The 18,779-nt window shown below is 45.4% G+C and overlaps 1 protein-coding gene across 2 annotated transcripts in view; it reads right to left on the bottom strand.

Moving 5' to 3' along the window:
- The window catches only part of cdcp1b (CUB domain containing protein 1b), a 50,629-nt gene that overhangs the window by 15,479 nt on the left and 16,371 nt on the right, over nt 1-18,779 (bottom strand). Inside the window, exons 1-4 of one of the 2 annotated variants that reach the window (XM_052016233.1) lie at nt 15,920-15,976; nt 11,087-11,299; nt 9,498-9,845; nt 217-549 (exon numbers count right to left, since the gene is read on the bottom strand). In XM_052016233.1, coding sequence (XP_051872193.1) covers nt 217-549; nt 9,498-9,845; nt 11,087-11,291 — 886 coding nt within the window. In that variant the 5' untranslated portion in view covers nt 11,292-11,299; nt 15,920-15,976. Of the gene's footprint in view, nt 1-216; nt 550-9,497; nt 9,846-11,086; nt 11,300-15,919; nt 15,977-18,779 lie in introns of those variants that run through there. The other variant, XM_052016232.1, reaches the window with a different exon arrangement.

Here is an 18,779-nt window from a genome sequence, read left to right as displayed (position 1 = left end):
AAATGAATATGTAACAGAACCATCCTGTAGTTCCATCATTACTGAGAGCAGCTTTATCTTCCAGAAGTTAGTAAATGAAATGACTTTAAACTCCCCACTGGGGTTTGGACGTGTCCCAGAGAGGTAGTCTGTGACCAGTTCAGTTAGTGGGCTCCCAACCTCACCCCCCGAATCTGTCTAAAGGAATTGCATCATTGTAAACGAAATAATACTCACCCCCATAGTCAGTAAAGAGCTCAACTTTAAAGCGCAATGTCAGCCCAGTGGCACTTGAACTGTCCATGTCACAGTTCTGCAAAGTCAGCATGAAACTTTTGTGAAATTGGTTTGACTTCTTTCCGAGTACAGATGGGCCAAAAAACCAGCCTGCCTCCCTCTTCACACAGCTGGGGAGGGTGAAGTTCTCCACTGTGACATTGGCATGGTGATTGGAAGGAACAGCGAAGGTCCATGTCATTAGTTCATCGTTGGGGAAACCCTGGGGCCAGTTTGCTGACATGAAGTACGCTGGAGTCTCCGGCTGTAGCACCACATCAACAACACTGAACTCTGGAATCAAACAAGGAATCAGCAGGTAACTTTTAGCACCAGGAACCCAGGAATGGTTGGAAGTTTTATAGCCCACATCTACCTCCCTCCACCAAAGCTGCTGCAGAGCGTAACATCTATGAGGCATAACAAATCTCCACAATTTCTTCTACACCATCTACCAAACACATGATCTTTACAAAGGAGGCAGGCACAAGGGAACACTGCCATCCACAGGTTCCCCTCCAACTCACTCACCACTCTGACGGGAAAGTATCATGGGGTCCAAATCCCGCAGTCTGAGTAACTTCCTCAAAGTGTTCACAACCCTGAAAATTTTAGACAAACTACTTTGTATCATCTACACCAAAGGCCACAAGTGTAATTTTCTAATTGCTTGTACTTCCTGCGTCATTGCTGCTTTCCACACAATCTTGGAACGTTGTGTAGACCCTCCACAGCTCCAACAGAAGCTGCAGGTACTCCTTCCACACAGCATTCTGCTCCCTCGTACCTGCATTGCGGCTGAGAGTGCATTCATCTGTTGATAATCCCTGACCACACCGCATCACCACTGACCACACCGCATCGCTGACCATACCGCATCATCACTGACACACCGCATCACCACTGACCACACCGCATCGCTGACCACACCGCATCATCACTGACACACCGCATCACCACTGACCACCCCGCATCGCTGACCATACCGCATCATCACTGACACACCGCATCACCACTGACCACACCACATCGCTGACCACACCGCATCACCACTGACCACACCGCATCGCTGACCACACCGCATCACCACTGACCACACCGCATCGCTGACCATACCGCATCATCACTGACCACACCACATCACTGACCACACCACCTCACCACTGACCACTCTGCATCACCACTGACCACACCACATCACTGACCACATCATCACTAACCATGCTGCATCATCACTGACCGCACCATCACTGACCACACCACATCACTAACCACAACGCATCATCACTGACCACACCGAATCCACTGACCGCACCACCTCATCACTGACCACACCAGGTGATCACTGTCCACACTGCATCATTGACCACACCATATCACTGACCATACCACATCATCACTGACCACACCACATCACTGACCACACCACATCACTGACCACACCACATCATCACTGACCACACCACTGCATCATTGTCCACACCGCATCACTGACCACACCACCTCAATACTCACTACACCACCTCATCATTGGCCACACCACATCATCACAGAACACACTAAATCCCCAACCACACCACATCATCACTGACCATACCATTTTCTGCCCACACCCTGTCACTGACAACACCGACTCATCATTGACCACACCGCATCATCACTGACCACACCACAGCACTGACCACACCACCTCATCATTGATACACCACATCATCACTGTCCACACCACCTCACCGTTGATACCACATCATCATTGACCACACCACCTCATCACTGACCACACCACCTCATCATTAACCACACCACATCACTGACCACACTATATCATCACTGACCATACCATTTTCTGCCCACACCACACCACATCATCCTGACCACACCTCATCATCACTGACCATACTGCCACATCACTGACCACACCACCTCATTATTGAGCACACCACATCATCACTGGCCACACCGCATCATCACTGGCCACACCATATCACTGACCACACCTCATCATCACTGACCACATCATGTCCTGCCCACACCACACAACTGACCACACCAGGTTACTGATCACACCAAATTATCATTGAACAAACACATCATTAGTGACCATATGACTTCACTGACCATACCATGTTACTGACCGCACCATGTCCTGCCACATGTCACTGACCACACCACCTCATCACTGACCACACAACATCACTGACCACATCACATCACTGACCACACCTCATCATCACTGACCACATCACGTCACTGATCACACCGCATTATCACTGACCACACAACTGACCACACCAGGTTACTGAGCACACCAAATTATCACTGAACAAACCACATCATTACTGACCATATGACTTCACTGACCATACCATGTCACTGACCATACCATGTCACTGACCGCACCATGTCCTGCCCACATCACTGACCACACCACATCAGCACTGACCACTCCACATCAGCACTGACCACACATCACTGACCACACCACGACAATGACCACACCACATCATCACTGACCACACCACATCACCACTGACCACATCACCACTGACACACCACATCAGCACTGACCACACATCACTGACCACACCACGACAATGACCACACCACATCAGCACTGACCACACATCACTGACCACACCATGACACTGACCACACCACATCTACTCCATCAATGCCTCTCATTATCTTATAAATTCCTATCAGGTCTCCCCTCTGCCGTTCTAAAGAAAAAAACCCAATTTTGTCCAATCTCTCCTTATAGCACATGCCCTCTAATCCAGGTAGCATCCTGGTAAACTTCTTATGCACCCACTCCAAACCGTCAACATCCTTTCTATAATGGGGTGACCAGAACTGAATGCAATACTCTAGAAGTGGCCTAACTGGAGTTTTATCAAGCTGCAACATATCTTCCTGACTCTTGAACTCATTGCGTTGACTAATAAAGGCAAGCATGCTAATATACCTTCTTTACCACCCTATCAACCTGTGCTGCCACTTTCAGAGAGCGAGAGAGCTATGGACTTGGACCCCAAGATCCCTCAGTACATCAGCACTATTAAGGGTCTTGCCATTAACAATGTAACTGTCCCTCTACATTTGATTTCCCAAAGTGCAACACCTCACATTTGGCCGGATTCTGCTCCATCTGCCATTTCTCTGCCCATATCTGCAACTGATCTATATCCCGCTGTATCCTTTGGCAATCTTTTATGCTATCCATAACACCACCAATCTTTGTTTCGTTTGCAAACATACTAACCTACCCATCTACACTTTCATCCAGGTCATTTATACATATCGCAAATAGCAGAGGTCCCAGTAGGGATCCCTGCGGAATACCACTATTCATAGACCACCAGCCAGAATAAGTCCCACTGACCACTAGAGAGACACAATAGACTGCAGATGCTGGAATCTGGAGCAACATACAATCTGCTGGAGGAACTCAGCGGGTCGAGCAGCATCTGTAGGCGGAAATAAATTGTCAACCTTTTAGGTTGAAACCCTGCATCAGGACCATTCTCAGGATCATGACAATTGGATTAAATTGGATTTAATTCAATGCAAGAGGTCTGACAGGTAAGGTGGATGAACTTCTGGCATGGATATGTACGTTGATTTGAGATATTATAGCCATTATGGGAACATGGCTAAGGGAAGGGTAGGAGTGATAGCTTAGTGTTCCAGGATACAGGTGGTTTAGGTAGGAAAGAGGTGGAGGGAAGAGAGGAGGGGGAGTTGCTTTTTTGAATAAGGGAACACCATGCCAGTAGTTAGAGATGACATTACTGAAGGATCATCTGGTGAGGCTTTATGGGTGGAGCTGAGAAATAAGAAAAGGATGATCACATTGTTGGGATTGTACTATCGGCCCTCAAATAGTCCTCGGGAATTAAAGGAACAAATGTGCTGGGAGATTGCGCAGAGTTGTAAGAATAATAGGGTTGTCATAGCAGTGGATTTTAACTTTCCTAACATAGACTGGGACTGCCATACTGTTAAGGGCTTAGATGGGGTGGAACTTGTTAAGTGTGTTCAGGAAAATTTCCTTGGGCAATATGTAGTGGGCCCTACGAAGGAGAGGGCAAAGCTCGACCTACTCTTGGGTAATAGGGTGGGGCAAATGCCTGTTAAGGGTTTAGATGGGGTGGAATTTATTCTGTGTGTTCAGGAAAGTTTCCTCAGGCAGTATTTGAAGGGCCCTTGCTGGGAGGGGCCAAACCTTGGGAAATAAGGAAGAGTAAGTGACTAAGGTCACAAGATCACAAGATCACAAGATAAGGGAGCAGAAGCAGGCCATTCGGCCCATCGAGTCTGCTCCAAGGAAAAGGGAAAAAGAAATGGGGTGGGAAAAAAAGAGAGAGAAAAAAAAACTATTCTAATCCCATTTGCCAGCCTTATCCCCATATCCCTTGATACCCTGACTATTTAGATATCTGTCTATCTCCTCCTTGAATACCCCCACTGATCTGGCCTCCACTGCTGTGCGTGGCAAGGAGTTCCACAATTTCACCACCCTCTGGGTAAAGAAACTTCTCCTCATCTCTGTCTTGAAACTGTACCCTCTAATTCTAAGATTGTGCCCTCTGGTCCTGGACACGCCCACCAAGGGAAACAGCCTAGCCACATCTACTCTATCCTTACCTGTCAACATTTTAAATGTCGCTACGAGGTCCCCTCTCATCCTTCTGTACTCCAGCGAGTACAGTCCAAGAGCCGACAAATGCTCATCATACTTAAGCCCTTTCATTCCTGGAATCATTCTCGTAAATCTCCTCTGAACCCTCTCCAACGTCAGCACATCCTTCCTAAGATGCGGGGCCCAAAACTGCGCACAGTATTCCAAATGAGGCCTCACTAGCGCCCCGTAGAGCCTCATCAACACTTCCTTACTTTTATACACTATACCTCTCGAGATGAATGCCAACATAGCATTCGCTTTCTTAACCACCGATCCAACCTGGTGGTTAACTTTTAAGGTATCTTGTATGAGTACCCCCAAGTCCCTTTGTACTACCGCACTATCAATCTTCTCTCCTTCTAGATAATAATCTACCCGCTTATTTCTACTTCCAAAGTGTACAACTGCACATTTCTCAACATTGAATCTCATCTGCCATTTCCTTGCCCATTCTCCTAAACTGTCTAGGTCCCTCTGCATTCTTTCTATTTCCTCTATGCTCCCTACTCCTCCACTTATCTTGGTGTCATCCGCAAACTTAGCCACACAACCATTTATTCCATCATCCAAATCATTGATGTACAAGGTAAAAAGGAGAGGCCCCAACACCGACCCCTGCGGCACACCACTAGTAACCGGTAACCAACCAGAACGAGATCCTTTTATTTCCACCCTTTGCTTCCTGCCAACCAGCCAATTCTCCACCCATTTTGCTACCCTGCCCATAATTCCATGACCTCTCATCTTATTAATCAGTCTCTTGTGAGGCACCTTATCGAAGGCCTTTTGAAAGTCTAAATACACAACATCTACCGCCTCTCCCTTATCCACCCTACCTGTGATTTCTTCAAAAAACTCCAATAGGTTGGTCAGACAGGACCTCCCCTTCACAAAACCATGTTGACTAGGTCCTATCTTGCCTTGCGCCTCTAGGTATTCGGTAACCTCCTCCTTGAGGATAGACTCCAATAATTTTCCCACCACTGACGTCAGACTAATAGGTCTGTAATTGCCTTTGTGCTGCCTCCCACCTTTCTTATACAACGGAACTACATTCGCTACCCTCCAGTCCTCCGGAACCATGCCAGAATCTATCGATTCCTGAAAAATAATCGCCAACGCCTCTGCTATCTCCACAGCCACCTCCTTCAGAACCCAGGGATGCACCTCATCCGGTCCGGGAGACTTATCAGCCTTAAGCCCCTTTAGTTTTCCAAGCACCTTCTCCCTATTAATCTCAATTGAACTCAGCTCCAATTCGTGAGACTCCTGACTAATGGGCACATTGCTTATGTCCTCCACGGTGAAGACCGATGCAAAATATTCATTCAATTCCCTTGCCATCTCACTATCATCCATTATAATACCTCCTGCACCGTTATCAATTGGTCCTATGTCAACCCGTGTCTCTCTTTTATTCCTTATGTATTTAAAAAAACTCTTAGAATCCTTCCGAATGTTGTCCGCCAGCTTCCTTTCGTAACTCATCTTTGCTTTCCTAATGACCTTCTTAGTTTCTCTCTGCAGATTTTTAAAATCGTTCCAATCTTCTGTTTTCCCACTAATTTTTGCTACTTTGTACGCCGCCCCTTTTGCTTTTATTTTATCCTTCACCTCCCTCGTTATCCACATCTGTGCCTTTTTTCCATTCAAAACCTTCTTTTTTCTTGGAATATATCTGTCCTGCATTGTCCTTATTTCCTGTAGAAATTTCTTCCATTTTTCCTCTGCCGTCCCTCCAGCTAACTTACTCCTCCAATCAATTTGGGCCAACTCATCTCTCATACCTTTGTAATTTCCCTTATTCCACTGAAATATCGATACACCAGTTATCAGCTTCTCCTTCTCAAACTTGAAACTAAACTCAATCATATTGTGATCACTTGTTCCCAGTGGTTCCTTTACCTTTAGTTCCCTAATCACCTCGGGTTCACTACACAGCACCCAATCCAAAACAGCCGATCCCCTGGTGGGCTCCTCAATAAGTTGCTCCAGAAAAACATCCCTTAGACATTCCACAAACTTTGGGACCAGTGACCTTTGTTCTGTTAGTTTTAAACTAGTTATGGAAAGGGACAGAACTGGTCCACAGGTTTGAGTTCTAAATTGGGGCAAGGCAAATTTTGACGGTATGAGACAGGAGCTTGCAGAGGTTGATTGAGCTAGGTTGTTTATAGGCAAAGGGACCTCTGGCAAGTGGGAGGTTTTTAAAGAGCTCAAGGACATGTTCCTGTTAAAGTAAAAGGCAAAGCTGCTTGGAGTTGGGAACCCTGGATGTCAAGGGATCTTGTAACTTTGGTCAAGAAAAAGGAGGCTTGGGTCAGATACAGGCAACTGGGTTCAAGTGAATCACTGGAGGTATATAAAGGATGCTGGAGGAAATTAGAATGGTCAAGAGGGGACATGAGATGGCAGAGAAAATTAAGAATCCTAAGAGATTTTTTAAGTACATTAAGGGAAAAAGAGTGACTAGGGAGAGAATAGGGCTTCTCAAAGACCAAGATGGAAATTTGTGAGGAAGCTACTGGAGATGGGCAGTGTTCTCAATGATGTTCTTAATGTAAATGTTTTGGGAACAATCCATATCACAGTGGAAGAGGTGTTGCATGTGTTAAGATGTATGAAGGTTGACAAATTTCCAGGTCGGGTGAGGTATATCAAAGAATGATATGGAAAGCTAGCGAGGAAATTGCAGAGCCCTTGCTGAGATATTTGCAACATCGTTATCCTCTGGCAAAGTGCTGGAAGACTGGAGAATAGCAAATGTTGTGCCTTTATTTCAGAAGAGCTGTAAGGATCGACCTGGTAATTATAGACCTGTTAGCCAAACATCTGTGGTAGGTAAGTTGCTGGAAAGCATTCTGAGGGATAAAATATACTCACATTTGGAAAGACAGGGATTGATTAGGGGTAGCCAGCATGGCCTCATGCATGGGAGATCTTGTCTTACAAATTTGATTGAGTTTTTGATGAAGTGATGAGTAAGGTTGATGGGGGAGGGCGCTAGATGTAGTATATATGGATTTCACTACGGCTTTTAATAAGGTTCCGCATGGTAGGCTGCTCTGGAAGGTTAGATCTCATGGCATCCAAGAAGAGCTAGCAAACTGGATACAAAATTGGCTGGATGATAGGAAACAGAGGGTGATGGTGGGAGGATGTTTCTCAGACTGGAGGTCTGTGACTAACAGTGTGCCCCAGGGGTCGATGCTGGGCCCATTGTTATTTGTCATTAACAATTTGGATGAGAATATATAAGGAATAGTTCGTAAGTTTGCAGATGACACTAAAATAGGTGATGTCATAGACAGTGAAGAGGAGTATCAAGAATTGCAGCGGGATCTTGATCGGCTGGGTAGGTGGGCTGAGGAATAGCAAATGGAATTTAATTCAGATTTAATGAAGTGTTACATTTTGGAAGAATAAATCAAAGTAGGAATTCTACATTGAACGGAAGGGACCTGGGTGCTGTTGTAGAACAGAGGGACCTTGGAGTGCAGATGCATAGTTCCCTTAAAGTGGAGTCACAGGTAGATTTGGCAGTGAAGGCGGCTTTTGGCACACTGGCCTTCATCAGTCAGGGCATTGAATATGGAAGTTAGGAGGTTCTGTTGCAATTGTATAAGATGTTGGGGAGGACACACATGGAGTACTGTGTTTAGTTTTGGTCACCTTGTTATAGGAAAGATGTGATTAAACTGGAAAGAGTGTAAAAAAAATTTACAAGGACGTAGCCAGGACTCGAGGGACTGAGTTATAGGGAGAGCCTAGACAGGCTGGGCCTTTACTCCGTGGAGTGTAGGAGACTGAGGGGTGATCTCATAGAGGTGTATAAAATCACGAGGGGCATAGGTAGGGTGAGCAGTCTTTTTTCAAGGGTTGGGGAATCGAAAACTATAGTTTTAAGGTTAGAGCTGAAAGGTTTAATAAGAGCCCGAGGCACAACTTTTTTTACACAGCGTGTGGTAGACATATGGAACCAGCTGCCAGAGGAAGTGGTTGAAGCAGGTACATTAGATACATTTAAGAAGTATGTGGACAGGTATATGGATGACAAGAGTTTACAGGGATATGGGTCAAGTGCTGGGAAATGGGATTAGCTTGAATACACACCTTGGTCAGCATGGACACGTACGGACCAAAGGACCTTTTACCATGCTGTACAACTCTACGACTCCATGACATGGGGTTAGTATAGATGGGCAATAGATTGGCATGGACCAAGGGCCTGTGCTGTACAATGGTATAACTCTAAGACCCCTTTACAATGTGTCCTCGCCTTGACTGCATTCACTGGCATAGAGAAAGCTTCAGAGGAAACTCATGACTAACTTCAACAGAGAAGAAACCTGGTGGAGGTGGATCCACCTTATTACCACTTGGTCAAATTAACTCTCCAGTTCCCTCCAAGACACCGTTGGGAATGGGCAGTAAACGTCAGCCTGCCAGTGAAGGAATGAACAGGAAGAAACAGACAGACAGACAACAGACCAAAGGATATGAAGGACCTTAATTCTTATAAAACTTATTTGAAGGTGTAAAATCATTCTGCACTTACTTTTTATAGGATTCACAAAGGAAAGTTGAAATCCTGCGTCATCAATCACCTCGGTCCAAGGAACCTCAAGGGCTATCAACGTTCTCCCTTGAATTTTCAGATTGTAAATCGTTCCATTCCTACAAAAGGTACCAACAGGGACTTCCTTTTTATTATCATAACGGACGTGTCCTTTAATCATGTACTGCACCAAGTCCGGACAATAGCCAGAGTCCATCTGTTGCAGGTGATTCTCAGGAAAGCTTATCCACACACCAACATTATAAGGCACATTGATGGCCCAGATGTACGTAGTGTTCAGCTTCGGGAGGCTCTGAGGTAGAAGATCTTCAAGGTCGTCAGCTTCAGCTACACAAGAAAGAGTAAAGATTCAGGTCTGGAACTTACAGGTTCAATTCATCTAAACTGTATGATGGAACACTGCTGATGTTCTCCCTCTCCTCTGTGGACCTGGTGCCTCAAAAGACAAGAAAGTTTCCCCAGGTTTGCCACATAAATTTTCATGCAGAGCTTCAGAAAAACAGGTAACTAAAAGCTTGGAGTTGGGTTTTAAGCAACATTTTAAAGGAGGAGAGTGAGGTGGAGGGTTTTATGTTGGGAATTTCAAAGCTTGCAGTCTTGGCTGCCCATGATGGAGGGGTTTAAGGATATTAACCTAGGGGTCAGCCCTTGGACAACTTGGAGGATTACAAAGGCTGGAGGAGATTGTAGAGATGGGGATAAGCCCTGGAGGTTTAATCATCCCGGTGATCACTGGTTGACGGTGACACTCAAAAACTTTGATTTGTCTTGCATTTCTTTGGACATTGAGACTTACTTCTGTGACTTACTTCTGAAACTGAGCCATTGTTATCATGTTGGATGTATGACAGCCAATTTATACACAGCAAACTCCCACAACAGCAATGTGATAATGGGCAGATAATCTATTTTAATTTAGTGATACTTGTTGTATAAATGCTAACCAAAACCACAACATCGACCAGCCAGAAGCAGAGGATTGGAGGTCCCTACAAACTCGACCCAATGGGAGAATGGGCCATACCAACAGTAACAAGCCCCTCAGTCCATTTAGGTTGAGTGGTAGGAGACTTGGGTGTGATCTGAAGGTGGAATCTAGAACACACCAACTGAGGGAACATTTCCAGTATCTTCTGTTCTTATTTTTTAAATAGCATGAGTTGTGATTTGTGGAGGAGCGTTTTCTAATTGCAACAGGCTTGCCTCTAATCTTTTAGATGCTCTGATCAGGGAAAACAGTTTTTACTGACCCTTTCTTGAAAACTTTGATCAAAGCATTCCATGACCATATGAATTTCAGGGAATACAGTGCTGGCTTGTGTAATCTTCCCTTATAATTTAATACTTGGGTTCCGTGTATGATAATTTTTGGCAAATCTATGCTCCCTTGCTCCTGGGTCAAAATTTCCTCCTTGTGAGCTACTTCCATTGTTACAGGGGTGGACCTTTGATTATTCTTTGTATTTTTCCATGGCATTTGAAGGATTTAATGATGGCAGGTCTCCTTGAGTGCTCTGTCGGTCAGAAGCTGACGTTAACTGTCATTGAACAGCGTAGCTCATCCTCACCGATTTCTTTCTTAACTTCCATGATGAAGTTGTGCTCAGGATCATCGCAGGTGAAGTTGAAGAGCAGGGTTGCTCCTGGAAGGATCTGATACTCTGAGTTACAATCCCCTTCCTGGGTACACATTTGGCATTCAGCAAAGCTCAGGCTGCCTGTTGCTTGTCTGATGTTAATTGTCACATCTTGGTCAGCAGTGACTGAAATCATCTCAGCACCTGCATGGAAAATCAGACCCAAACAGTTATTTCCCTTAAAGTAAAGATAACAGTGCTTCAGTGTGTTGGTGAAGGTTCTTTACATTGGAGGGAATCTGTCCTATCCAAACTATGCTATAGAATTGGCAACATTATCTGAACAAACTGACCAAATGTCTTTCATAAGAGCCAAGTCCAACAAAAGGAGGCAGAAGACATCATCAGAGACATTTTAAGATACACCTTAAAAGATTGAAGAGAGGTAGAGGGGCTCAGAGTCATACAGCACAGAAACAGGCCCTTCGGCCCAGCATGTCCATGCTGACCATCAAGTACCTATCTATACTGATCCCATTTACCAACACTTGGTCTGTTGCCTTCTCTGCTTTGATGATTCAAGTGTTTGCCTCAATATTTCTTAAATTCCTCAATATTTCTTAAATCCATCCCCTCAGGCAGTGTGTTCCAGGTTCCAAACACCCTCTGGATGATAAAGTTATTCCTCAGATTGCCCCTAAAAATCTCCTCCTGCTCACCTTAAACCAAAGCTAGGGGAAAAAGTATCTGTGCCCTTCATAACTTTGTACATCTCTATCAGGTCAGCCTCCGCTCCAAGGAAAACAACCAAGCCTCTCAGTCTCCATAACTGAATGCTCCATCCCAGGCAACGTCCTGGTGAATCTCCTCTGCACCCTTCCCAGTGAAATCACATCCTTTCTACAGTGTGGTGACCAGAACTCCATACAATTCTCCAGGTGTGGCCCAACCAATGTTTTATAAAGTTGTACCATAACTTCCCTGCTCTTATATTCTGTGCCCTGGCTAATGAAGGCAAGTATTCCATGCGCCTTTCTTACCACTTAATTGACCTGTGCTGCCATCTTCAGTGATCTTTGGACTTGTACACCAAGGTCCCTCAGTTCTTCAATACCATTCCCTGTGGATGCCATACTCTTATTGGTCCTCCCAGAGTGTGTCACCTCACATCTGTCAGGGTTAAATTTCATCTGACGTTGTCTGCCCGCCTTACCAATTCATCTGTAAACTCACTAAATCATTAATGTAAGTAACAAACAGTAAGGGTCCCAGCACTGATCCCTGTAGTACACCACTGGTCACAGGCTTCCAATCAGAAAAGTATCCCTCCACCATCACCCCCATCACTGATCACCAGGCCCATTTGCCGAGTTGCCCTGGATCCCATGGGCTCCAACCTTTTGAACCAGGCTCCCATGACACAGAACTAGGGGATCATAGAGCACAGAAACAGGCCCCGTCCATCCACTGTGACAGAAATCAAGGCACCAGTTTGCACTCATCCTGTTTTATCCTCCTTTCAACTACCTGAAATCCATTCACCTACAAATCAGGACAATTTACAACAACCCGCGCATCTTTGGGATGTGGGAGGAAACTGGAGCACGCTGGGGAAACCCATACGGTCACAGGGAGAGCGTGCAAACTCCACACAGATCAGACCCTCCTCTCCAGTCTAAGGTGCTGAGTTATTCGAAGTGGGAAAAGCAGGAGGAGTTGGCCATTCAGCCCCTCATATCTATCCCACCATTCATTCAGTACCACCTTCGGATTCTCGCTTGATTCCACAGTATCCTGGTGTTACACATACTGATTGTACCTACATTACCCCAACTATACCCACACTGACTGTACCCACACTACCCAAGTGTACCCATACTGACTGTACCCACACTACCCAGGATTACCCACACCAACTGTACCCACACTACCCTGGTGTACCCACACTGACTGGACCCACACTGACTGGACCCAGACTACCCTGGTGTACACACACCGATTGTACCCACCCTGACTGTACTTACTCTAACTGTACCCACCATGAAATTACTTAACCCAGCTGTACTCACCCTGATTGTACCCACCCCGACCATATCCACACCGACTGTACCCACTCCGACCATACCGACATGAGCATGGTGTACCAACACTGACTGTACTCACAATACCCTGGCGTCCTCATGCTGACTGTACCCAATGCCAACTGTACACACATTGACTGTATCACACTACTCTGGGGTACACAACACCGACTGTACCCAGACTACCCTGGTGTTCCCACACTGACTGTAACCACACTACCCAGGTGTACCCACAGTGATAGTACCCACTCTGACTTTACCCACACTAACCTGACTGTACCCACACTTACTGCACCCACACTGACTGTAGCCATACTATCCTGGTGTACCCATGCCAACTGTACCCACTCTGACCGTACTCACACCAACTATACCCACCCTGACTGTACCAATGCTACTCCAACTGTACTCACTCCGACTGTACCCACAGTACCCTGACTGTACCTGCACTGACTGTACACACCCTTATTGTACATACACTATCCTGGTGTACCACATGACTGTACAACACTACCCTGACTGTACCTGCACTGATTGTACTCACCCAGATGGTACACACACTGACTGTATCCACAATACTCTGTATACACACACCGACTGTACCCATCCTGACTATACACACGCTACACCAACTGCACCCACCCTGACCATACCCATACCAACCATACTGACTGTATGCACACTGACTGCACCCACAGTATCCTGGTCTACCCACAATGACTGTACCCACACTACCTTGATGTACCTATGCTGACTGTACCCATGCCAACTGTACACATGCTGACTGTATCCACACTGACTGTATCTGCACTACCCTGGTGTCCCCACACTGACTGTAACCACACTACCCATGTGTACCCACAGTGAATGTACCCATTCTGACTTTGCCCATGCTACCCTGGTGTAACCACGCTGACTGTACTCACCTTGACTGTAGCCACACTACCCGGGTGTACCCATGCAAACTGTACCCATGGTGACTGTACACACACTGACTGTACCCACACTACCCTGGTGTACCCACCCTGACTGTACCAACACTATCCTGGTGTACCCACCCTGAGTGCATCCACTCTGTCTGTACCCACACTACCTTCACTGTACCCACCCTGACTGTACCCAAACTATCTTGACTGTACCCATCCTGACTGTACTCTCTGATTGTACTGACCCTGACTGTACCCACACTTACTGTACCCACACTATCCTGACCATACCCTCACTGACTGTACCCTCACTACCCTGGTGTACCCACGTCAACTGTACCCATCCTGTCTGTACTCACACTGACTGTACCCACACTGATCATACCTACAGTACCCTGGTATACCCACTCTGACTGTACCCACCTTAACTGTACCCACACCTCCCTGACTGTACCCACAGTACCCCAGTGCATATGGTTCTACATTGCTAGTGAGTATGTATGCCCCAATCAAACTCAGTGCAGAGATCAGCTGCCATCAGACTGCTGGTGAAAGGTAACTACTCACAGTGGCACACAGCCACCTGATATTCTACAGTGACTGTTCTTCAAAGAGTTACCGGTTCTAAACAGAACATAGACATACATAGAACAGTAAACACAGGAAAAGGCCCTTCAGTCCACTATGTCTGTGAGGACCATGATGCTAAATTAATCTAATTCTTTCTGCTGGCACAGATTTCTATCCCTCCATTTCCTGCATTTTGATGTGCCTATCTAAGAGCCTCTTAAATGCTTCAATTACATTTGGCTCCACCATCACCCCTGGCAGCACTTTCCAGGTACTTACCACTATCTGTGTGTAAAAGAATTGCCTCACACATCTCCTTTAAATTTACCCCCTCTCACCTAAAGCTATGTCCTCTAGCATTTGACATTTCTAGCTTGGGAAAAAGATTCTGACCACCTATGCCTCTTGTAATTTTATAAACTTCTATCAGGTCTCCCCTCAGCCTCCAAAGCTCCAGAGAAAACAACCTAGGTTTGTCCAACCTCTCCTTGTAGCTAATCCCTTGTAATCCCAGTTGAGCCTCTTCTGCATCCTTTCCAAAGCCTTTACATCTGTCTTGCGGCAACCAGAACTGCACACAATACTCCAAGTGCGACCTAACCAGAGTTTGATAAAACTGCAACATAACTTCCTGACTCTTGAATTCAATGCCTCGACTGTACCCATGCTACAGCAGGCATGCCATACACATTCTTTACCACCCTGTCAATCTGTGTAGCCACTTTCAGGGAGCTATGGACTTGGACCCCAAGATCCCTCTGTATATCAATGCTGTTAAGGGTCCTGCCATTTACCATATACGTACTTTCCCTTTACATTTGACCTCCCAAAGTGCAACACCTCACACTTGACTGGATTAAACTCCATCTGCCATTTCCCTGCCCGAATTTTGCAACTGATCTTCATCCTGTTGAGCCCTTTGACAACCTCCCTCACTATCCACAGCTGCACTAATTTTTGTGTCAGACTTTGACATTGCAACAGATGACACAAAAAAAACAAAGTCTTTTCTTGTTGTATCTTCTTGCATGTTCTGATGATCAGGATACATGACATAGTCACATGACACATAACCCTCACTACATTTCTCAGTAACACACTGAGTTGTAGAAGTCAATGTTTAGCAGGTTCACTCTTACCCAATTAACTGCACCTGGGAAATGGTGCATGCCACTAATCCATACCATTAATATGCCTTTCACTGATCGTGAATAGCCAGCCAGGATAAACCATTCAAATTTTGGTACCTTGCTTATTGCTTGCTTATTGAGGGGAGGAGCCGGCAGTGTTTCAAACTTGTTCTGCAGGAATAAAAGGGAGACAGGCTCGAGTGGAGCAGCCATTTTGAGAGTGGCTCTGTTTGCGTTCGAGGGGCAGTGTTTGAGGTCAAAGTGTTGTTCAATTTTGCTTGCCCCATTACAGGAAAGATGTGGAGACTTTGGAGGGGGTGCAGAAGAGATTTACCAGGATGCTGCCTGGATTAATGGACATGTGGTATAAGGAGAAATTTGACAAAGTCGGGTTATTTTCTCTGGAATGGCAGAGGATGAGTGAAGACCTGATAGAGGTTCATAAAATTATGAGAGGTATAGAGTAGACAGCTGGTTTCTTTTTCCCAGGGTTGAAATGTCTAATACTAGAGGACAGGTACTTAAGGTGAGAGGGATAAGTTCAAAGGAGACGTGCGGGGCAAGTTTCTTTTTACACAGAAAGTGGCCAGCAGTGTTGGTGGAGGCAAATACGATAGAGGCATTTAAGAGGCTCTTAGGCACATGAATGTGCAGAGAATGAACACTGTGAGCAGGAGGGATTAGTTTAGTTAGGTGTTCAATTACTAGTTTAATTAGTTCAGCACAACATCATGGGCTGAAGGGCCTGTTCCTGTGCTGTACTGTTGTATCTTCTATATTCTTGAAGCAGCATGTTTCATTATTAAATTTGCATATGACCTAAAACTCCATATATTTCAAGGTGGTCACAGAAAAACATAAGGATAGACCTGGAATAAAGGACTTAAACTGGGGGAACGCCAATTTCATTAGCATAAGGGAGGAGCTGGCAACAGTAAACTGGAAGCATCTACTTGCAGGTAAGTCTCCATCTGCACAGGGGAAGTAACGAGAGTGAAAGCCAAAGGTAACAAGTACAGAGAACTCTGGATGTCAAGGGATATCAAGGGTTGGACAAAGAGAAAAAAGGAAGCTCATAGAAGGTATGGAGAACTAAGGACATGGGAGAACCATAAAAAGTGTAGGAAGGCACTTAAAAAGTAGGAAGGCAAAGAGAGTCATGAAATATCACTGGCAGACAGGATTAAGGTAAATCTGAAAGTGTTTTATAAGCATATTATGGTCAAAAGAATAATCAGGGAAAGAGGGGACATTCGATGCCTTGGAAGGCTTAAAGGTGTATAAATCCCCAGTGCTGGATGGGTTTATCCTAGGCTGCTATGGAAGAGATTGTTACGGCTCTGGCTGAGATATTTAAATCTTCACTGACTATATGTAAGGTACCACATGACTGGAGAACAGCAAATGTGGTCCCCCTTTTCAAGAATGGTAGCTGGTAAAAGCCTGATAACTGCAGATCAATGAGCCTAACATCAACAGTGGGGAGATTATTGGAATAAATTCTGAGGGACAGCATTAATTATCACTTGGAAAGGCAGAGATATCAAAGATAGCCTGTGTGGCTTTGTCAAGGGCAGATCTTGTCTGACTAATCTGATTGAAATTTTTGAATAACAAAGTGTATTGACGAAGGTAGTGCAGTAGGTATGATTTATATGGACATCAGTAAGGCCTTTGACAAGGTCCCACGTGGGAGATTGGTTCAAAGGTTTAGGGCCCCTAGGATTCAGGGTAAGTTGGCAAATTGGATCCAAGATTGGTTTGTCAATAGGAGGCAAAGGATAATGGTAGAGGGTTATTTTTGTGATTGAACGTCTATGACTCGTCTTGTTCCACAGCGATCGATGCTGGACCCTTGCTGTTTGTAATATACATGAATGATTTGGATGTAGTTGCAGGAGGCATGATCAGCAAGTTTGCAGACAACACAAAGATTGGTGGAGTTGTCGATGGCATGGAGCAGAGGAGGCTGAGGGGTGACCTGACAGAGTTATACAAAGTTATGAGGATCACAGATGCTTTTTACCCTCACCTTGGTTTAAGGTGAGCAGGAGGATATTTTTAGGGACGATCTGAGGAATAACTTTATCATCCAGAGGGTGGTTGGAACCTGGAACACACTGCCTGAGAGGATGGTGAAGGCAGAGACTCTCACAATATTTAAGAAATATTGAGACAAACACTTGAATCACCAAAGCAGAGAAGGCTACAGACCAAGTGTCGGTAAATGGGATCAGTATAGATGGGCACTTGATGGTCAGCATGGATGTGCTGGGCCGAAGGGCCTGTTGCTGTGCTGTGACTGTAAGGATTGGGGCAGAGAGGGGGAATTTGAGGGGTACAGCAGCAGAAGGCATGACCATTCCAGGGAGGAGTGATGTCCTGAACATATTATTATGAAAGAGGAGGTGCTGGCAGTCTTGATATGCATAAAGGTGGCTAGATCCCTGCTGCCTGACCAAATGTATTCTAGAACATCTTGGGAAGCTAGCGAAGAAATTGCTGGGGCACTGGCAGAGATTTTCGTATCTTCCTTAGCCCATGGGTTGAGGTACTGGAAGACTGCAGGTGGCTAATTTTGTGCCTTTATTCAAGAAGGACTGCAAGGACAAGCCAGGGAACTACAGGCTGGTGAGCCTAACATCAGTGGTAGGAAAGTTACTGGAGGGGATTTTGAGAGACAGGATCTACCTGCATTTGGAAAGGCAAGGACTGATAGCATGGTTTTGTGAGGGGGATATATTTCTCGTGAATTTGATTGAGTTTTTTGAAGATGTGATGCAGAAATCATTTGGCACGCTTGTCTTCATTGGTGAGGGCACTGAGAACAAGAGTTAAGGCATGATGTTACAGCTGCACAAGATGTTGGTGAGAATGCACATGGAATATTGGGTGCTGTTCTGGTTGCCATATGAGGGAAGGATGTAATTAAGCTAGAGAGGGTGCAGAAAAGATTCATAAGGATGTTACCGGGACT

The sequence above is a fragment of the Pristis pectinata genome, chromosome 5 (assembly GCF_009764475.1).
Source record: "Pristis pectinata isolate sPriPec2 chromosome 5, sPriPec2.1.pri, whole genome shotgun sequence".
NCBI classification, from domain to species: Eukaryota; Metazoa; Chordata; class Chondrichthyes; order Rhinopristiformes; family Pristidae; genus Pristis; species Pristis pectinata.
Note: the sequence above shows the minus strand (reverse complement) of the source record. Positions and strands in the feature narration are given on the sequence as shown.